General features: G+C 59.5%; 1 protein-coding gene across 8 annotated transcripts in view; it reads left to right on the top strand.

Moving 5' to 3' along the window:
* The window catches only part of GSE1 (Gse1 coiled-coil protein), a 412,599-nt gene that overhangs the window by 349,801 nt on the left and 41,418 nt on the right, over positions 1 to 21,380 (top strand). For 2 of the 8 annotated variants that reach the window (XM_037040258.1, XM_037040255.1), the window contains exon 1: positions 6,297 to 6,425. The exons of 5 other annotated variants lie outside the window; for them this stretch is intronic. In XM_037040258.1, coding sequence (XP_036896153.1) covers positions 6,419 to 6,425 — 7 coding nt within the window. In that variant the 5' untranslated portion in view covers positions 6,297 to 6,418. Of the gene's footprint in view, positions 1 to 6,296; positions 6,426 to 6,614; positions 6,703 to 21,380 lie in introns of those variants that run through there. One more of the 8 variants, XM_037040256.1, reaches the window with a different exon arrangement.

The raw sequence follows: 21,380 nt of genomic DNA, 5'->3' as shown, positions 1-21,380 counted from the left end.
GCCACCAGAGGCTGGCTTCTTGCAAGCTGTCACCTTGCTGCCGGCTGCAACAAAGGGCCACTTCCCTCCCACAGCCAATAGCCAGGGACAGGGGCAGTTTGTGGAGAGAGAGAGGCCTGGGGCTTTGCCCAGGTAGCAGGGCAATGGATGGGCACCAGCCCAGCCAGGCCCACTCCAGGGGTGTGGGACTCTGGCCCTCCTGCTCTCTTCGGGAAGGTCTTGGGAACCCTCCAGAACCCCTGAGATCCCAAGTGGGTGGGGAGGAGGGGGTTGGCGCATCATCCATGGCAAGGCCACCAGCCTAGTGTTGGCCAACTGGGACTCTGCAGATGGTGGCAGAGGCCTGGGCCAGGGAAACTGGTGGCAGAAGGGTCCAGAACTACCATCCTCAGGGCCTCTGTGGACCCCCAGCAGCTTGTGCGCGGCACCCCCCCTTGCCTTGAGGGACTGACTACCCCTTCCATCCAACCTCCCCTTGCCTTGGCCTGGCCCTACTTTTAAAGTTTAAAGGTTTTAAATGCAAATATTTCTCTTTTATAGATGCCAGCTGTCTCCAGAGAGCACGTTTCCTTGCTGCTCAACTTTATTGTCCAATTAGCTTCCCATATCTGGGTACTGGAGAGCCTAGGGGGCTGGGAGGGAGGGGCCAGAGAGGGGAGGGGCCTGAAGGGGGAGGCGAGTCAAGGGCCCCGCTGGGGTTCCAGTGCTGGAAACTGCCCCCCACCCCCACCCCGCAGAGGAGCGCTGTCTGAGGCAGGCGGGGAGCCCAGGCGAAAGGGGGAAGGGGGCTTCCCTCCCAAGGTTGGGGCACCTTTCTGATTCTGGCCTCCAGCAGCAGAGGCTGGAGCTGGGGGCGGGGGCAGTTAGTGGCCTGGGCTTTCTTTTCTTAGTTAAAAAATAAATAAAAGCAGGCTGCCCGGCGCACACTGGCTTCCTTTTAGTGCGTCTCGAGTGTCTCCCCCCCTCTCCCCGCCTGCTTTCTAGCCGAGCTGCGGCTTCCCCATTCACCCAGGCTCGGCGGTGCTCACAAAGCAAGGCAATTAGAATTGAAAATCTATGCAAAACAGCTGTTAACTGATTGTAAAGGAGTGCAGCTGTGTTCTGGGTGGAGCTTGGGAGCAGTGCTGAAAGGGCAGGAAGTGTTGGGGCAGCCTGGGGTTAAGAGGTGAGCGCCGGTGCCCTCGTCCTTGGGCTTGCCAGGCCGGAGCCGTGCCTGCTCCCGTGGAGGTGACTGGCTGCTGGAGTGGCCAAGTCTTTCCCTCCATTTATCCATTCAACAGGTCCGCTTGGTGGCTGGGGCTGTGCGACAGCTATGAGACTAGAGCCCCTTTCCCTTTTGGGCACCCACTGTGTCTCGGGCATGGGTGAAACTTGGAGCTCCCACGATCACAGCGAGGCCTGGACACACACACACACACACACACACACATACACACTCCCTCCCTCCCTCCCTCCCCCTGTTGTCCTTTCCTGGCCCTTCAACCCAGACAGGAACTCAGTAGGGTGGCTTGGGAGTCTATTTCACGAGCAAGCACACACACACACATACACACACACACTATTACCTACGACCCGTGGGACCCATTGCACCGTGCGATCACTATCTAAGAGTGGGACCCAGCGGCTGGAGAGATGAGTTCCAGAGGCAGGGATGGGAAAAGCCTTCTTGGCAGAGATAAGATTTAAGCCCTGCTTTGAGGAATGGAAAGGATTTCTGGGCCAGCGATAGTGGCAGCAAAGAGAAAGAGGACCCAGGAGTGTAAGTGGTGGGGGTTTGGCCACAGAGCAGGGCTGGCAGGAGGGGCTGGGAACGGGGTGGGGGTGCTGGGCACACCCCTGCCACTTAGTCCTTGGGGCTCCCCTGGTGCCCTCAATGGATATGGTCCTCCCCCCCCCGGGGGTACTGGTAGCTTTGGAGTAGATAGATCACTCATGAAGAAGGGCTGTGCAAGTATAGGGGTACCAGGCTCTGAGTGAGGGGAGGATTTTTGGAGACAGGGACAGCTGCTAGGTATGTTCCCAAATGAAGAGCCATAGGCCGGAAAACGAGTTGAGACCCGTATTGCCCATACCGGGCCTATCTGCAACAGGTAGTCAGAGGTGCGGGCGGGTATCGTGGACAGCCAGGGTCTGGGTTGGGCTCGGCTGGAACTTGTGTGCCCTAGGCAAGTTAATTAACTTTTTCAGGTCTCCTCCCCGGGCTGGTAATGCAGGTCATGCCTGCTATGCTGCAGGGCCTCTGGTGATTAAGTGACATGAGTTGAACAGCCTTGGCACCTATTAGATATTTGGTAAATGGCAGAAGTGAGCTTCCCTTCCCATCCACAGTGAAGTCCAGGTCCCCGTTGCTTATTTACAGATCCAGGTGCTGCAGGAGGTGGCTGCGGTCATGATGTAAAGGTGACACGCAGTCCATACATGCTAGGAACTGGTGAGAGTGGAGGACCTGGACTGTGTGTCCTACTAACCCCAAAAGGACACTGAATGAAAAAGAGCAGGATTGCTTTTCCTGGCACCAAGGGCCCACCATAGACCCGGAGCTCACACCTGTGCTGGGCTCGGTGGGGGGCAGTGACAGTTAGTGTCTCTCAGGAACCTCACCTGGCTAGGTAGGTGCCCGGTGGTGGTGGTGGTGGGTTAAGTTGCCAAAACACCTTTCTGTCTTTCTTGCTGCCTCTAGGTGCCCCGCCTGTCAGCATCTCCCTCCCCTGTCTCTCACCCTTGTCTTTTTGAGCAGCTGAGGCCAGACTGGCATTTTCAGTTCTGTATCTGGAAAGGCTAGCGCCAACCAGAGCCCACACTGGGTGTGTGTGGAGCAACTAAATGCCCGCCACCTTGGTCAGCCGTATCCCTGATCAGATCCCTTCTGGGCATCTACGTCAGGGACTCCTTTCTCAGTTCCTAATCTCAGGGGCAGGTGTAAGGGGGCCCCTGGGGCTTATCCTGGGGGTATTCTCGTCCTTTGGGCCTTGCAGGTCTCTTAGGTCCCAGGGCTCACGGAAGTGAGGCTGGATTTTGCAGGGATCCATCTGAACAGGTCCTCAGAGCCAGGTGAGGGCCTTTGGACTCTTGCTTCCTGCTCCAGGAGGCGCGGTGAAGGTCGGCAGGGGCCTGGGTGTTCAGGCAAGCACATCCTGTTGCCTCTGGCACAACGGAAGCAGGACCCTGGAGGTGTCCGCACATGGCCCTCATAGGACTGCCTCTGGCACCTTGCCTTTTCTCCCAGAGCCTTGTTTTTCTGTCAGGTTTCCAGGCAAATGGGAATGAAGGAGTTGGTCCAGAAGGGAGTGCTTTTCCCAGAAAGGGCTCATGGCTGGCTGCAAGGTGGGAGCTGCTGAAGAGAGAGAAGCAGGAACAGGCCTGGAGGGAAATGGAGGGCAGCCAGCCTGAGCCCCCAGTGGAGGGAAATGAGTCAAGCTACAAACCTCGTTAGCGAGGAGCGCGGGTTCAGGGGAGCAATTCCCACCCTTAAACTCGAAGGCCGTGCTCCGGATTACTAATTTCCTTGGGCCTGGCGCACAGACAGTGAGTGTCATCCATCTCCCCTCTGCCAGCCGGCCTGGTGGCCGCCAGCGTCTTCTGGCCAAGGCGCATGCAGCTAGCTCGCTACTGCCCCCTAGCGAGTCGCTAGGGTTTCCTGCAGCAGCCCGCTGCCTCTGGCGGCCTTGCTGGGAAGGGGAGACTCCAGGTGTGAGCAGCTCCAGGCAGAGTTCCCAGGGTACCCGAGTGCACTTGACCTTGAACAACTCTCGGCCCCAACTTCCTCATCTGTGAAACGGGATCCGACCACCCATCTCGCAAGGGAGGGAGGAATCTGCCAACTCAAAAATTAACTAAATGGTGATGCACAGTAACCACCCTACAAATTTTTATATCAAACAGGTGGGAGAACTGACCTCTCTCCCCACCGAGTCCCCCCCAGCGATGAAGGGAAATAAGCGGAACACTGAGTCCGGGTGAGGGGGGAGGTTGGATCTAGGTGTCCTGCCCTGGGGACAAAGCAAAGAGGAGCCACCCAGCCAGGTGCGATTTGTTTATTTGCATGGTACACCCCTCCCCCCAAAGGCCGAATCCTGGTAGGAAAGGATTGGAACAGACCCCTAGGCTTCTAATTTTGTTTTTAAGGTGCTAAGCCAGTGGTCAAATTTCCACCTAACGCCCCCTACTGCCGCCCCACGCTTGACTCCCCAAGGGGATGGAGGCACCCCTCCCCCACTCTCAGGCCCGGTGAATCTGCCGGCCATTGCTGGGTATAAATTACCAGACCGCGCTGCGGAGACACCGTGTGGTGGAGAAAGTAAAGTATCAGCTGAGACCTACAGGAGCAAGGCCGGTGGTGAAGGGGAAGCGCCCTTCCCGCGCGATACCAAGGCCGGCCAGCGCCCGCAGGTAGGAGCTGGTAACGGCCCCCCAGCCCCTCCTCGCCGGTCCGTTTCCCTTTTCGTTTGTGGTCGGCCAGGAGCCTTGTGCAAGGCGGGAGGCCGACCGGTAGGCGCCCCTACCCCGTGTGCCCCAGCGCGCTTGGACGAAGGACAAGGGGTGTGGATGGGTTGGGGGCGCCCATCAGGGCCTTGCCCCTCGGCCCCCCTCCCCCCCCCCCCCCCCCCCCCCCCCCCGGCTCTGNCCCCCCCCCCCCCCCCCCCCCCCCCCGCTCCCAGCGGACACACAGGCGGGTTCTGCTCCCCGCTGGCTTGGGCCCCGAGAGCTCCAGGCCCGCCAGCGTCTTCGGGAACAGATGGATGGGGGGTGGCAGGCGCCCAGCGCTCCCTCCCGTCGCAATCCGGGATGGCTCGGGGAGGGAGAGGGAGGGAGGCGGGGGAGTTTGGGCCTGCGGGGACGACAGCCTGCGCGCCTGCCAAGCGCAGCGCGGGCATGTCCCGGGGCAGGTTTGGGGCTGGCAGAAGCGCGGGCTGGCACCGGGAGCGGAAAGTTGAAACCCGCAGCGCGGCGCTGGGGCGGCCGCTTGGGGGGCGGGGGTGTATTTGCTTGCCTCCCCGATAAAAATGAAAGCTATACATTAGAGTTTTCAAAGGAAGATGTATGGGAAGAGACCCCGTGGCATCAAAGCAACGTTGAGAGTTTTGAGCTTCGGACGCGCGCGGGGTCAGAGCCCGGGGCGCCGGAATGTAATGGGGGCGCAATGGGCAGGGGTCGCCCGACGAAGCCTGCACAATTAACCCGGAGCTTCCTGGAGAGGAGAGGAGCTGGGGGTGGGAGGAGGAAGGCTCCTTGCTTGCAGCGGGCGCCTGCTGCCAGTGGGGGCGGGGCAGAGTCTGGGGGTGGGGAGACTGGGACCCGCAGTCCTTTGCTGTGCCTCCTGTGGGTGCCTAGGAATTTCAGGACGCTCCCTGCGTCATTCCAGTCCGTCAAGTGCCTGGGTGAGGTAGGGTGGGGGGTGCTAGGAATGGGGAGGTGCTGCACTGGGGACGAGGCCCAGTGGGTCGTGCCAGTTTCTGGAGGCGGGTGGCCTCGCCTCTGACCACAACCCCAGCTACTTAATGATGTCTCTGGTGGAGCAGCGCCTTCGTGGACTCTCCAGCCACGGGGACGTGGGTTCCTCAAAGAACTACCCTTGCTCCCTGCATTGTGGTCTTCCCAAAAGTTACTTAAAACGGAAGGGGATAGTTCCTAGAATTTTTGGAGAAAGGTGCAGGAGGCCCACATTCTTAACGTTGAACCCTTTCATGGTGGGGCTATAAGGTCACACATGTGTGTGTGGGGGGGTAAATGCACATAGCCTTTCTTGTGCGCCCCCACCCCCCCAATTCATTACCAGTTTCAAGAAGTTGGCCTCCAGGACACGTGAGTTTATCCGTTCGCTCACTGGGCCTGCTCTGTGCCAGACACTGTGCTAGGCGCCAGGGAAGCGGTCACAAAACACGCAAGGGCTCTGTTCGCGTGGCGGGCTTGTTGGGAAGCGACTGCTCCTTTCTTCTGGAATTAGGTGGCTGGTTTTAGACACCAGTGTACCCGGGACCTCTGAGCAGTCGAGCCTGGGCCTCCCAGGAGGCCGAAGGCGGCACTAACCCTACCTGCTGGTGTCCTCGGCTCACCTGGACAGCCTGGCTGGGGAGGGGCGTGTGCCTGTGCGGGTGTACCCGGCGCCCGTCAGTGCGCGCGCGTGTGTTTGCGACTGAAACCTGACACCTCCTGCTGGCTGAGGTCAGGGAGCAGGGAGCTAGCCAGTGGCCCGGGAGTGGGCGGTGTTGCGCTTGGGTGTGTCTCCGGGGCCGCGACAGCAGCAGGTGTTTCTTGGCCTCGGCCCCGGAAGCTCCACCTCCCCAGCCGGCCGAGCCGCCGCCGCCGCCGCCGCCGCCGCCGCGCTGAGCAGCCCGGGGTGAGATAAGCAGTTTAGACAAACTCTGGGTGACGGTGGGTCCAGCATGTGTCAGCCGAGGCAGAGCTACGGGACCCTGGCATGAAAGGTGAGCGCCGCGCGTGGGACGGGGGTGGGGGTCTCCGGACCCCCACACCCGCCAGCCACTCCTCTCCAAGTTCGCGGGTTCCGCGGGGGTGGCTGCCAACGGCTCCCAGGCAACTTCCCCTGGAGTGTGAGCGGTGATAAGAGCTGAGCGGGCGGGCAGGCGGGCAGGCGACCAGAGGCCCCCACCCGCCGCTGGTCGTAGCCTGAGTGGCCTGACTCCTGGCGGGGACTCGGGCGGCTGAGGCACGGCCTTGGCAGCTACTTTCAGCGAGTGGAGCGTAAAGGCGCGCGGGCGGGTGGGGAGCGGGCAGCCGGGGGTACTCGGGGTGAGCTGTCGACGTTCCAGAGCCGGAGTGAAAACTTGACGGCGGGGGCGGGGGGGGGCAACTGTGTGCCCCCGTGGCAGGTGCTGGCGGCAGCTAGGCTGGGAGGGGGGCTTGCGGGCTCGGGCCTCGCAGTTTGGGTTTTTGTCTTGCTCCCCTCCCCCTCTTGTCGAAGCCGGAGGACCGCCGGGAGGGTGGAATTGAAGCCACCCCGTCTCCGACCCTCACGCCCTGCTTCCCAAGGGCGCGTCCCGGGACTGCCGCTGTTCCCCTCCCTGCTCCCCTCCTCCCTGGAGCGGCTCCCGGCCCCTTCCCCTGCCGAAGATGGCTGCCCCGGCCTCGGAGGTGGTAGAGTGGTTGCATCCGCCACCCCTCACTCGTGCTGCCCTTTTTCCCTTCCCAGCCCTTCCTGCTCCGCCTGGATGCGCCTCCCCGCCCCCAGCCCGCCCAGGCTGGCGGCTGTGCTGATGGGCGGCGAGTGGCCCGACCGAGTGGAGCCGATTCAATTATATTGCAGCACCAGAGACACCTCCTCGGCCGCCCGCCTGCCTCTCCAGCAGGCTAATTAAATTCCCTCTGTGGAGGCGGAACGGGCCCTAGGCTCACCCTCCCACCTTCCCCTTCCCGCTCCTGCCCCCCCCCCTCCGAAGCTCGGGGTGGGGGGTAAAGGGACCACATAGGCGCCAGGCTCCGGTAGTGGGGGGAAAAGGGTTTCCCCGGATTGGGGGAAGGGAGGCCCTCTGCCCCGCATTTAAGGGGGTGGAGGGCTCTGGCCGCCAGCACGTGAGGGGCTGGGGGCCCTGCGCTGGAGCACTGCCCTTAAGGGCTGTATGCCTGGCTAGGAGCACCTGCCGGCCCCCAGCCTGGTGGTGGAGACCAGCCGGTGTTGAATCTATTTGGCTCTTGTTTGTAAACTAGCCTTTGTCTGCAAAGTGCGTCCAAAATACATTAAACCCTTTTTAACCCCTGCAGTGCCTTATCTGGGGCCCATACAGGTTGGGGTTTGGAAGGAAAAAGCGGGAACATCAGATGAAAAAAAGGGCTCCTTCTGTGAAAGGCGCTGGAACAAAAGGCTGAGCGGACTCAGAGTGGGAACCTCCTGGTCTGAGCCGATTTCCAGGAGGCTGGGATGGAGGAACTGAAGGTCTTGATGGGACACTGAGGAATATGTCTACTGGTTGGCTGCCTGGGCCCTCCCTCTGGGATTTTCTGCGTTGGGGGGCGGGGAGGGGGCAGGTGAGCAGCCTGCCTCTGGATCTCCCTCGCTGTTACTTAAGCGTGGGGCACGTAAGCGTTGCTCATCCTGTGTTTATAGGCTGCCTCCACCCGCAGGGATGGCGGAACCTGAGGCACAGGCTGCCACCTGACTCAGCTGGGCCACGCCACAGGTGAGGGGGCCGGGGGTGCGGGCTCCAACTGGCAGCCGTGTGTCATCCCAGCTGCAGTCTACACAGGGGAGTCGCCGCCCTGCCCAGGAGGACTAGGAAGTGCCCAGCAGGCCGGCTTTACCTAAGCAGCTCCGCTGACAGTTCACAAAGACCTGTATCTGGGCCCCGTGTCAGCACAGCCCTGACCTCTGCGGAAGCCCTGACCTCTGGGGAAGCCCTGACCTCTGGAGAATCGGGGTGTGGGGGCTTTGATGACCAGTGCAGGGTTGGCTTTTGTTGCTTTGTCTGGAATCAGGAGTCTGCAGCATGGAGAGGAAAGGGGGCAGCTAGAGCCAGCCAGTCACTAGGTGGTTTTCTTTCTGCGAACCTTGGGGCTGGTGAACAGCCAGTGGGGGTCCTGGGCCAGCCCTGCCTTGGGAAGCCTGTCTGACTTCCAGGCACGGTCATATATGTGGGGCCAGCCTCTGAACAAGGCAACAAGCTACTCTCCACAGTGCACGCCCTGACCTGTAGGGGACAGTTTTCAGAATCCTAGCTTGTCAGAGTTGAACAGGGTTTATAGATCCCCCCAGTTTGGTTTCTTAGAACTGCTGGTCACCACATCTCCCAGTCAAGCCAGAGTTTGTGTTCCTGGCCCCAGTGCAGGGGCCAGGAGTGTGCTTGAAGCTCCCCAGGTGATTCTAATGCACAGACTGAGGCTAAAACCAGTCCTCTGATAGGTGAGCAAACTCAGGCTGAGGGGCATGGGGGCCAGTGCCAGAGCTCATGGCAAGAACCAGACCCCTTTAGGAGCTCTGGTGGGCTTTGCAAAACTGTCCCCTTGGGCAGTCCTCTAGCTGCCAATAACTTCCTTGTCTCTGGGGGGAAGTTCAGGGGCCGCAGATCGAACAGAGCCTTGTGGTTTCCAGCCTGCCCCTGTGGCCAGAGCAACCAGGAGCAGAGTCTATGCAGCACCTCTCTGTGGTAGACCTGTGTCCTGCATCTCCAAGCTAGTGACCTCCCCAGCCCCTTGAGTTCCTTTGGTCTTGGTGTCCTCCCTCCCCTCCTCTGAAAGAGGAGGGTCCTCTGGGTCCTGAGCCCCTACCTGAGAGATGGGTGCTGGCAGCTCCCACCTACTTTGCCAGAACAACGCAGATGAGCAAGACCTGGCTGCTGCCTCTCTCCTTGCCCCAGAAACTCGCAGGGGCTTGTGGAGTCAGCTAGCAAGGCCGGTTTTTCCTGGCCCCATCTGAAGGCTTGGAATTCCCAGCCTGGGTTACTCGAAGTCCACACCAGCCTGGGGCAGGGTGGTAGCACGGTAATTACCTCTGTTGTGGCAACCCAGCAGTCTCCAAGCCATAGGGCTGCATCAGGCTACCTGCCCCCTCCCCTGGTGCTAGGAGGGCTGTGTTTGTAACCTGCAGGAATCCACGTTTTGGGTGACATTTCATTGTGGCCACTGCGCAAAGACCACCCTTCCGGCTTTAATTTCTCCCCCCTTGCCGACAGTATGTGGGAAGCTGCTGGCTTCACTTCCTCACGCTGGTCTTTCTCCCTGGCCGAGGCCAGGGGTGGGAGGTGACATTTCAGAGCGAGCGTTCTTTGTCAATGAGAATTTATCAAGTGCCTCCTAGGAACCCAGCCTGCCCTGGCTGCTGGGAGGTGTGCCGGCAGATAACACGGGAGTGGCCCTTTGCACACCTGCCAGAGCTGTGCTGGGGGCCTTTAATCTCAGCTCTGCAGCTCCTCCTGCCACCGCCAGCCTCTGCACTTGCGCCTGCTGGACAAAACCACAGGCCTTGGTACTCCCAGCCCTGCCTCTGCTCAGGCTGCTCCTCCGCCTGGAATTCCCGGGGGTCCTTGTCCCACCCCCACCTTCACTGATGCTTTGAGCAGATTCCCAAGTTCACAAGGGAAGCTGCTGCAGGGTGTTGGAGGTGAGGAAGCGGGCAGGGAGTTTGTAAGCATCTATGGAAAAGGGAAGATCTGGCTGAATGTGTTTTGGGGAGTTCCAGTGGGACTTGGGGGCTTCCGAGCGGTGTAGGGGGAGCAGGATGCATGGAAACCAGGGTCTTTATTCTAGGCTTCAGATTCACCTGGGACACCTCCAGGCCCAGGCTGGACTTGTGACCAGTTAAGCCCAGACAGTGGTAGTTTATAAGCCCCGGCCCCAGGGGACTGCAGTGTGCGGTTAAAAGCTGAGCTGGAAGGGCCTTCTACTCAGGGGAGTGGTGTCTCCCTGAGGAAGTTGGGGGCAGTGTTCCTTAAGGAGAACCGGGGTCTCCTGAGAAGCCTGGGTCTGCCCTGTTTGCCCTGAATTAATTGGTGGGGGCTGTCCATCCAGCAAGCCAGAGTAAATGTCTCCTTGGGACCAGGCGCTCTTAGCTAGGGGCCGGTGTGGGGAGACCTGGTGGGCACGGAGGCCTCTGCCTGTCCACACCCCCGTCACCAGCATGGCTCCGTGCTCTGTATGAACCTGAGGTGGAATCCTGATGATAATTCTCCCTACCTGGCCCAGGTGAGCTGAAGCCCTTCTTCCAAAGAGCCTTCAAGTGCTGAGTTATATTTGGCTGGGTGGCCTCTGTGTCTGTCTGGAGTGCTGGCCAAACCTTCTAATTCTGGAACCGGTTCCTCCAACCGGAGAACCTGGCATCTGCCGTGTGCGCAAGGAGGTGCACGCTGCGGTGGCTTTGAGGCCGGCAGAGCTGGGTGGGGGCATCCCACGCGGACGAATGGGCCGTAGCGCCACTCCGCCCCCCCCCCCCCAGCCGCTGTGAGAGTCCCCCGGCTGTGCCCCGTCTACAGATGGGCGTGTACAGGCATCTGCACATACCAGTTCCATTCTGCCAGTATGGAAGGCTCACAACTCATCCCTGTCCTTCTCTAGCATCTTGGGGTTTTAATTTAAGAGACCCGGAAGACTCTGCCTGTGCCCCTGACCATGGTACCTTGCAATGTTTGGGGTGAGGAGGGCTGTTGCCACTTCTTAGCAAGACCCAAAGGCCCAAAGTGCCAAATAAGCCCCTGCAGGGCTGCAGCGGCCCGTGTGCCCTCCCGTGGCCTCTCTGCTGCAGGGTCTCAGGCCCCGCCTGTGCACGCACACCTTTTCCAGCCGCCGAGCCGCCTCCTTGGGTAGTTGCACCCTGGGTCTGGGAAAAGGGAGGAGGCACTTTCTCACACAACAGCCCCGCCCCCACCCTGCCCTCCCTGTGCTCAAATGGCAGGTCTGTGGCTGCTGGCAGCAAGCCAAGAGATTGATCTGTGAGCTTTGGTCAGGGCAGTATCGATGCTGGGCAGGCGAAGCCATCCTGAAGGAAAGTCTGTGTGTTGGTCTGAAGGGGAGGGCAGGCAGGGACCCCCTTTGTGCTTGCTCCATTGTTCACACCTCCTGAGGTCCCCGGGGGCCGCTTAACAGACTGCCGAGCCCTTTGGTAACGGGGAGCATGTGCCTTTATGCTTTCCGTGACGCGGTTCCATGGGGCGGCAGTCTGTGCCGCAGCAGGTGTTAGTCTGGGTTAACGAGTTGCCTCCCAGGTAGAGTGAGCCCGTGGGAGTGCCCTAGAGGCACTCTGTACCTAGAGGGGCCGGGCTGTGTGTGTATACCAGGAATGGAGGGGGTGGTCTCACTCCCCTGTTCTGTTCTCACTTGACGGGGCTCTGACTTCAAGGCCAGGATCATCCCCACCCCCGTTAGCTAGGAGAAACAGGGCCCCATGAGGTCCCTCTCCCTGCCTGAAGAAATCCAGCCGGGAACTAGTAGTAGACAGGGGACCGAAACCAAGGGATGTGAGTGGATTCGTCCTGTGGAATCCCCTGTATTCTTTGAGTGTGGTTTGTAACTTTTTTGCATGTGAAAGGTGGCTTTCTGTCACTCACATGACTGAAGGTTCACGAGAGGACAGCCACTGCTGTGCTCTGGTTGGAGATGCACAGCCGAGTGAATACAGGGAAGCTGACTAGTGTTGCCAGCTGGTCGATGGGAGTGCTGGAGAGACTTGTTCCCAGAGGGAATAGGTCAGTTGTCCCCATTTAACAGACAAGAAAACTGAGAGGCTCTGAATCGGCCCCACTCTGCCCTCGACCTCTAGGCTCTCAGGACAGTATTTCGGTGATCTCTTGCAAGGTTGGTCGTGGAGTCTTCGGGAGAGAGAGCTGGGCTGAGGTGTGGGCTGAGATGGTGTGTCTTGAAGGGCTGACTGTCAGGCCTTCTTCTTTTTCTTCTTTCTTTTTAAAAAATAGCCAGTTGCAAAAAGTGGAGCCTAAATGTACATCTCAGCAGACCTGATAAGACGAAGGAGGGCTTCCTTAGTGGGGATGCTGGGCTCTGGAGCCTGTCCTGCAGGCGGCACATCTTACCTGCATGGCAGCTTCCTGGGTTGGACCTGGTTAGACTGCACTCCTTCTCCTGGCCGGACCACCTGGCGGGATGTCAGCAGGGCGCTAGTGTTTTTGTGGGTGGGCCCTCGGTGGACTTTGGGGCTTTGCGTCCCGATTACCAGCAGCGTTCAGAGCCTAGGTGGGCAGGTGTGTGCAGGGGACTGCTCTGTGGAGTAGATTCCGGAAGGGGAACGGGTGCAAAGGCCGGGCCTCCTCACAGAAGTTGCTGGGTGCTCCAGGAGGAGCGGCGGGGATGCACTGGCTGCCCCCCACAGTCAGCCCAGGCCTTCCTTTATTTACGGCCCCAGACCTGTTCTGGCTGATTGGGCCTTGCCATGCTCCCGAACCCTGGCCTCCAAGGACATGCACTGGCCCTGTGAGAGGGAGAGACCCTACTGTAGTGAGTGCTGTGCTGGAGGCCTTGTTTGCATCCATGGCAGGTCTTGGGGTGGCTTGGGTGGCTTCCCAAGGTGTGGTCCGGGGATTTGGTTACACATCCTGGAGGGGGTGCTGGCACCTGTGAGCCAGTTTTGGACCCAACCACCCTGCCCGGGTTACAAGAGCTGCATGGGTTGTCAGTTAGAGCTTTGCAGGGCAGGGGCGTGTATTTGTTTTTGAGCAGAGTCAAGAATTATTTAGACCTAGGCAGTAGGCTGCACAGCAATTGGTGACAGCCGTTTTTGGCCAGAAGGAGGTGGCCAGCCTGCCTGTGGCAAGGCTGGGACTAGGGGGCTCACGACTCCTCGTTCGTGACTTGCACAAGCTTCGCCCTGGTGGCTTTATTCTGAGCTCCATTTTGGCTGGAGGGTAGTCGTGGGTTTTTCCCCCACTGGGGCATTTACTGACGTGTGGGCATGGTACATGGGCTTTGAAGACGGCGGATGAGCCCAGGTGAGGAAACATCCTGGGAACTTTAGAGTTTGGGGATTTTAGCTTTGATGCCCCGTATCTCCTCAGCCTGGGTAGAACATGCTAGGGTAAGGGTGTTAATACTCAGGGTTTGGCTCCCTGGTTGGCATGGCTCAGTGGATTGAGAGTGGGCCTGCAAACCAACCATAAGATCGCTGGTTCGATTCCCAGTCAGGGCACATGCCTGGGTTGCAGGCCAGGTCCCCAGTAGGGGGTGTGCAAGAGATAACCGATCGATGCAGCTCTCGAACATTGATGTTTCTCTCCCTTTCTCCCTCCTTTCCTCTTTCTCTAAAAATGCATAAATAAAATCTTAGAAAAGTACTCGGGGTTTGATATGTGAAGAATTCCATAGGATTCAGAAACCTGGGTTCACGGATACTACACATTGCCTCACATATTTATAGGGCTTACAGGTGGGCTCTTGTGAATGAGACAAAGCTATCTGCAGAATTAATCCAGTAGATGTATTTTTTTTCCGGTGAGAGTGTCTGGTGTGCATTGTGAGAATGGAGCTTTTTGCAAAAGCAAAAACCATTTTATAATTTGAGGCTCATGGTGGCTTCAGTGAACTGGCTCCGATTCCAGTGAGACCCACCCGTCGTCGGCGCGCGCCAGGGCCACGGCCCCTGCAGGGTGGGCCCTTGCCCTTGGCCCCCAGGCCGAGGGGTCAGCCTCTTCCTGCTGACTCTGGATTGAATTAAGATGTTGACAGCATCCGAGCTGAGGGTCCTGGCTGCCGAATGTTTATTAGGCTCCTCCAGACTCTTTTCATTGCCGGAGCCCGCAGGGGTTTCAGAGCTGGAGAGATAGCCCCTGTTGGTGAGCAAGCCAACCAGCCTTGAGATGGTAGGGAATGGTGGAGACTCTGGTAAGCTGGAGACTTAGGGACAGACTAAGGGTCAGCTGCCACTTACTCATTTTAAAATGTTTTCCATTGATTTGCATTTAAACAGCACAACTTAAGACTAAATAAAAGCAGATCCCTGGGTACAAGGAGGTCTGCTTAGCCTCTTCCTCCCCCTGACTAGTATGCTCTGCTCTGGAGTATTGGAAATTCAGACTTGGCCCGCACTCACCTGGCAGGGCCCTGCTGAGAAGCTGAGCTGGGGGCCAGGCAGGGAACTGGGCTTCTGGCTGATTTCCACACAGTGCCCCAGTCCCCCGACTCATCCCCTGTGGTACCTGCCCTTTGGGTTCTGAAGCTCCCAGCCTGCCTGGACAGGGAGGGTGCGGGCGTCACCCTTCTCCACCTGTGAAAGAAGATGAACTGAGGTATGTGCTGAGGAGCACCTACTGAGTTCCCTTAGGGGCTGGGAAGGCAGGCGGAGCGTGCCCACCCCCCAGAGGCAGCTTTGGTGAAGCTGTACTCCGTGTGGAAGGGACTGGACGGGACAACGCTCTCTCGATCTCTACCCCTCCCTCTGTCCCAGAGCAGTGTCTCACATGAGGCACGGGACAGGAGCTGTTTGAACACTCAGAGTCCTGAGCCCCACCTCCTGTCTGCAGAGAGGGAGCAAGAAGTGGGCCCTGGGGCTTGGTCAGACAGCTGCATCCATCTGCTGCGTCGTCCCCCGTTTGTACCCGTTTGGAGTGAGGACCTGGCCTCAACCCCCAGCCCTCCTGGCCTGTTTCCCCACCTGCTGGCCCTTGCCTGCCGCTCTGTGGAAACTTGGAGGCATTCAGCGTCCACCTCCTGGCCAGGTTGGAACCTTCCCCCCTGGGACCCGTCGTCTGCGTTGGACACCTGTGACCCCCACCCTCCTCCCACACCTTGTGCCTCTGCAGTCCCTGACAGTGCTCCTTTGTGAGCAGAGCTGTGCTCGGAGGTGCCCTGGTCAACTCAGGGCAGCAAGCCCACAGCAGGGTGCCGCCAAATGAGTTGCCCCAAGGTGGCCCCAGTGTGGATCTCCTGCAGCCTGGTGCTACAGGAATGGGGGGTTCAGAGGAGGGGGTGGTCCCCGGGTCACATCTTCATCTTTACTCCCTGGCTGTGTGTCCTCTCTGGCTCTCGCTGGTGCCATCTGTGCACAGGCGGGCACTCTCACGCAGTCAGCAAAATGGGAGGTTGCCCCGGTGGGGGTGGGAGGCCTTTCCAGCGCACCTCACTTTCAAAAGGACATTCCAGGTATAGCAGCAAGGAAAACTGGGTTCCCATCCTGGTTTCTTCAGCCTCTCCGCATGCAACTTTAGACAAGGGTGAGGCAGAGAGCCTCACAGGGGTGGGAGAGACCCAGCCTTGATTTACCCATCTGTAGACTGGGAGTAAGGTGGGATAAACTCGTGGTAGGGGGCTCCTTGGCCTGGGACCACTGAGCCCAGTGCATTGGACTCAGGGGTGATGGAGGGGTAGGGATCAGGCCAGCTGGAGTCGGTCCTTGGCTCTGGGCTCAGCAGGGTGACTCTGGGTGGGCTGCCTGACCTCCGGTGTGTGTTCACGGAGTCACTGTGAAGAGTGACTGACGCTCTGGACCAGGCGGTCACCGCAGCCCCTAGAGAAGTGTTCCGGAATAGCTTGGGAAAAGCAATGATGTTAGGGAACGGCTCCTGGGGTCCAGGATGCTGGTCTGCAACCTTGACCGAGTCTCTTTCAACCTTTTCTTCTCTCAGTTGTTTGCTTCCCTGTGGCTGTCAGGCCCTTCCAGTCCCCAGGCTGCTGGTTGCTGCCTCTTCCCACCCCTCCCTGGATGGCCCCGCCACCGCCTAGTTGCTAGCTGCTCTCGCCCGCCGTCATCTGTCCCGCCCAGGCTTCTCCAGACGCAACAGCTTAGAATAATCTCTGTCAAATGTCGCTGCCATCTGTTGCCTGACTTCCGTCCTTCGCCTCCACCGGAACCTCCGGGACTCCCAGTCATCTGTGGCCTTGAACCTCAACCCCTAGACTGTCCTTGGAGGCCTCTGTCAGCAGGCTGCCCTGGCACCAGCCCTTTGCCCATCGCTATTCTTGCCACCCACGTGGTGGCTCCCACCCAAGACCGCCCCCCTGCCACACACTGGTGAACCAGCCTGAGGCCTGAGCCTCGCCGGCCCAGCGTGGTGCACTTGCACGGAGTGTGGTGCTTGTGTGGGTGCCTCTCCCAAATGCTCTTGGTCCCCGTTCTTCCCAGAACCCAAATTCAGCTTCCCAGGTTACTGGCATGGCAGTGGGCAGGCAAGGCTGGGAAGAACCCAAAGTGGTGCCCCCATCAACCCCCATTTGCTGCAGCTGTGGGGGCGTCCTGGGGCTTGAGTTAGACTCACTCACAGCTGCCAGGGGAGTCCAGAACTGGCTGTGCGAACAACTCGCCCTGCAGCGTGGCTCTGTGGGGGCGGACTCCCATTCCCAGCAACGAAGGTTCCGGCAGACACTTGTTCAGGAGCTCCTGCCTTCAGTGCTTTGTAGCAACTCAATAAAAGCCGCTGAGTGACAGGGCTACNGAAGAACCCAAAGTGGTGCCCCCATCAACCCCCATTTGCTGCAGCTGTGGGGGCGTCCTGGGGCTTGGGTCAGACTCACTCACAGCTGCCAGGGGAGTCCAGAACTGGCTGTGCGAACAACTCGCCCTGCAGCGTGGCTCTGTGGGGGCGGACTCCCATTCCCAGCAAGGAAGGTTCCGGCAGACACTTGTTCAGGAGCTCCTGCCTTCAGTGCTTTGTAGCAACTCAATAAAAGCCGCTGAGTGACAGGGCTACACCGAGGAGGGTGGCAGCCTTGTAGAGTGAGTGGCCTTGTTACTCCTTTCACTCCTGGGCCAGGGTATCCTGTAGACACACAGGCTGACCTCCCCTCCCTCCCTCCTTTCTCCCCCTCCCCCCCACCCTCCATCTTCCCCACCTCCTTCCTCTCTCCCCCCTCCCTTCTTTCCCCCTTCTCCACCCCTCTGTGTTCTCTGGGCCCGTCTTTCTGGTCTGTCTCCTCGGTTCCAGCTCAGGATCCAGGCCATCTGCCGGGGCCTTCAATTAGCCGGTGCATTGGCCAGCTACTCAGGGCATAGCCTTGGGGAGTAAGTCCAATAGGGACGGAGGGCAGGAAAAAGGCCCCCATCCCTAGAAGCCCATAATCTGAGGAGGTGTCCTTTACTAGAAAAAGAACGTGAAGGCCTCAGCAGGCCACCCCTGTGCACCCGGGGAGCTGACCTTCCCCACTATGCCAGCCTCCTCCCCCTCCCCCAAGAAAAATTGCCTCATGCAAGTGAGCTGCGAACACCCGGAGGCAAATGTAATAATGAATTTATTATGAAGCCGTTCAGCCTCCCACCCAGGTCTCTGCACAGGGTGACCCAGCCTTGTTAAGGTTGCAGAAGCATCCCCCTTTGGGGGGGGGCGCAGGGGCCCCAAGCCAGGGGGGACGCCCTTTATTTGTTCACAAACATTTCTTTCTGTAGTAATGAAAAATTACCAAGAGGGGTGATTAGAGAATGTAGGTCCAGATTGTGCACGGGGCCTGAAAGTGAAGCCCTGCTGGGCCCGGCCTCGAGGGGTGTAATTACTCCAGGGGGAGCCGTTGGGGGGAAGGGGCGGATTGGTGCTTGAACCGGGAGCCAGCAGAAAATTCATCTCAGCTATTAGCTTGTAATTACAGAGCATAGAGGGAGCAGGCCTGAGGTCTGGAGCCGGGGAAGAGCAGGGATGAAAGGAAGTGGTAATTATGGGGTCCACAGGAGGCCGGGAGGGAGGGAGGGAGGGAGGGAGGCCTAGTGCTGATTAATCAGGCCCCTCCACCTCGGTGAGGAGGGGGGAGCAGGAGCCAGGGCCGCTTTTAATGGAGGGGTAGGGGCCTCCCCCGCCATCTAAACCTTGCTGATGGGTGGGGGCCTGGGGATAGCGTGCACCCTGATGGGGTCTGTCCTGTAGAACAGAGGAGGGTGAGCTCCGTGGAAACATCCTGGGTGTCCCAGCCGGGCCTGCCCCTCACACTTCGGTCTTTCTTTTTCTCTTCCTTGCCTTTTTTTTTTTAAAGCTTTGTGCCACTTCTGATCTTATTAAACACCCAGGCGGAGGAGCGGAAAAGGCACCATACTTTGGTGGAAGGAGCAAGAGAGGCAAGGGCCTCACTCGCATGCTGAGACTGGGCGGGTAGGCGCTGCCTCCCCAGACCCTTCGCAGGACTTGGGGCCTGGTCAGTGTGGGGGTGCCATCAGCTCACCGTCTGTCCTCAGCATTTGGCAAAAGTGCCCAGGCTTGGGCTCTGAGTGTTGGGCCTGCCCTGCAAGGGTCCAGAGGGGCAGGAAGCTGGGGGCCTGGCTGTGGCTGGCTTTTTTCTCCTGGGGGCGTGGGGGTGGAGGGGCCAACCGAAGGGGGCAGGCGGCCCTATCAAGAGGACAGCGGCCTGTGATGCAGATGAGGAGGCCAGGGGGCCCCAGACCCTGGCTCCTTCTCCTGCCGAGTCCACCGTGTCAGGGGAGCTTGTACGACACAGAGAGGGACGCCCATGCCACCCCAGCCCCTAGCCCTCATCCATCATTGGCCTCCACGCAGCAGAGCTTATTCCCAGCTGTTAGGATAATGAATTTACATGAGCTGATAATGTAGACCAGAATTCAGTCAATGGCCAGGAGCGCAGAAGTTAATAAATACCTCTCTAATGAGGGCAGGGGGAGCAGGCACCCAGGGCCTCCTGAGGGTGCAGGGCTGCCCCCAGTCCCTCCTCCCTTTAACTTCCATAGTTGCAGGTGAACAGTCGCCCCTGCGTGTTGAGGGCAAGAGCAGAGAGCGGCCCTGAGTGACCCCCCAGCCTGTGACTGAGGAGCGGGGCAGAGGTGGGGGGTCCTCAGAGGCCATGCCAATTCACAGCAGGTCCAGGCAGACCCTCTACAGGGTCTATGGGTTCCCTGAGTTTAGCCCCTGTCCTCCTGTCCTTGGTGCGAGGGAGACACCATCCCTGGCTTCGGTGTCCCCCGGACCCCTTGCCACCCCTTCCGGCGCACACGTGCTGAGGAGGAATGCTAATTTTAGAGTCCTAATGAAGCTGCTCGTTTAAAATTCTATTTTAAGTGACCTGACATCAGCAGAGCAGCCTTCCTGGCTCATGGCTCTCAGAGCCCGTGGCTGACACCATGGGAGACCCCCAGGGTCCCAGGGGGCTGTGCACAGGCCCACAGGCTGCTGACAGGGACCAGGGAGCTGGTGCCAGGTTTTGCCTGAGGGTAGGGAGGGCAGACTCAGTGGGGGAGGAGGGGTGTCACTGTCTGGATGCCAGCAGGAACTTGACAATGACGTTCGGGTGGTGGCTGACCCAGGAAAGGAAGGGGAGGCAGAGGAGAGACCCCTCCCACCAGGAGCCTGGTTGGCATGGTAGGGGGTGCTGTAGGTAAGGCTTCGGGTTAGGGCTCCAGCTCCGGAAGGGGCACCTCAGTTTTCCTGGCTTCTGCACCTGCCTAGCTGGCGGCCCTTGCCCAGAGGCACCCCATTCTCTTGTTGGCTGTGCCAGCTTCATGCAGATGCGTCTCCATCTCTTTGAGGGGGCTCCCCTTTTTTGAAAACCTGGCTCATTGATAAAATGCTAGAACATAGGTTTAAAAAGAGATTTGTTTCTGTCGCTACCTGAAAACACCCACCACTGGCTAAGGGGTGTGTGACATTTTGGGGTCTGGCCTGGGATTCGCCTTGTGGCCGCCACCTGCCTACCCAGCACCTCTGTGCCATCCTGCCCAGCACTGGCAGCTGGCGGTCACAGTATGTTCACCCGAGCTGCCAGCTGGCCAGCCTGTCACATGGCCACTGGGCAGTGACCTCACATCTGCTCTCAAGCCTCCAGGACCGGTCACCGAGAGGGACAATAATTACATTGCCCACCCACACTTCCCTGTGCCTCCTCCCTGTGCACTGTGGCAGCGCGTGCGGCCTGGGCTGTGGGGCAGGGCAGGGCCGGCCCGTCTCACAGCCCCAGGATGGGCCTGGGCCCTGACCAGCTGTGTGTAAACGGGGTTGTGGGTACTGTGTTCAGGTAACCCAAGCCTGCCCTTCCCCGTCTGTGGAACGGGAGCAGGGACACCTGTCCGAGTTCACCTCTCTGAGGGAAGAGGAGGGGTGGTGACGGCATCAGAGTGGCCCGTTCTGGGGCTCTGGGGAAAGGCACAGAATACTTCTTTGCAGACGGTTGGACTTCTTTTCTCTCTCACGGTTGTTGCGCGGTGTTGCATCCGTTTCAGGTACGCAGCACAGTGGTTAGACAGTCAGGTGGTTGGACTGCTTCTCCCTCCCAAGAAGGCAGGGAGATGGGGAGAGGTGGCGGAGGTGGGGCTTGCTCAGTCGGGCGTGACGCCACATTCACTGTGTCAGCTCTCTGATGTGCCACTCCAGGCTGCCCCAAGCCCGAAAACCATTCAGGGACTCAGGAGCGGCCTGGCTGGCGGCTCTGGCTCCAAGCCTCCGAGGAGGCGGTCATTGGGCCTTCTGTGGCACCCGTGTCCTGCCCGGGGCTGGAGGGCAGCCGCCGAGATGGTGCCTCCTGCGGCTGGGGACCGGGCGGCCACGTTCCCCGGGACACAGGCATCCTCCCAGCTTGGCCGCTGATTGGCCGCTGCTCAAGGGGTCTCAGAGGAGGCTGCCGAAGGTGCCTTGGATGACTTTGTCTCAGAGGTCACACACGTTCCGCCATATTCTTTTCCTTAGCAGTCTGGCCCACCCTCAGGGGAAGAGAGTTAGTTGTCCCATCCCCCACCCCCCCAAGGTGGATGAATGACAGAGATTGCGGGCCTTTTCAAACCACTGTGCAGCTGCAGCCCTTACCCACAGGCAACACACACAGGCCCGCCCTGCCCCCCGCCCCCAGTGATACCCGAGGCCAGAGATAGCCCTGAACTCTGTACACGCTGTTTTTCCTCCTTGCACACGCACGTTCCAGCTTCTGTGCGACATAGTGAACTGCTGGCACCAGGACTCCTGCACTTGGGGGCTGTTGGTGAGTACAATACGGGTGACTTGACTGCACTGACACACTGTGACAGTTGCCCCGGTGGCCTGATGATGGAGGTGCTGCCCGGGGGGAGACTCTGTCTG

Source organism: Sturnira hondurensis, unplaced genomic scaffold, assembly GCF_014824575.4.
Source record: "Sturnira hondurensis isolate 20B ecotype Veracruz unplaced genomic scaffold, ASM1482457v3 Scaffold0002597, whole genome shotgun sequence".
NCBI lineage: Eukaryota > Metazoa > Chordata > Mammalia > Chiroptera > Phyllostomidae > Sturnira > Sturnira hondurensis.
Note: the sequence above shows the minus strand (reverse complement) of the source record. Positions and strands in the feature narration are given on the sequence as shown.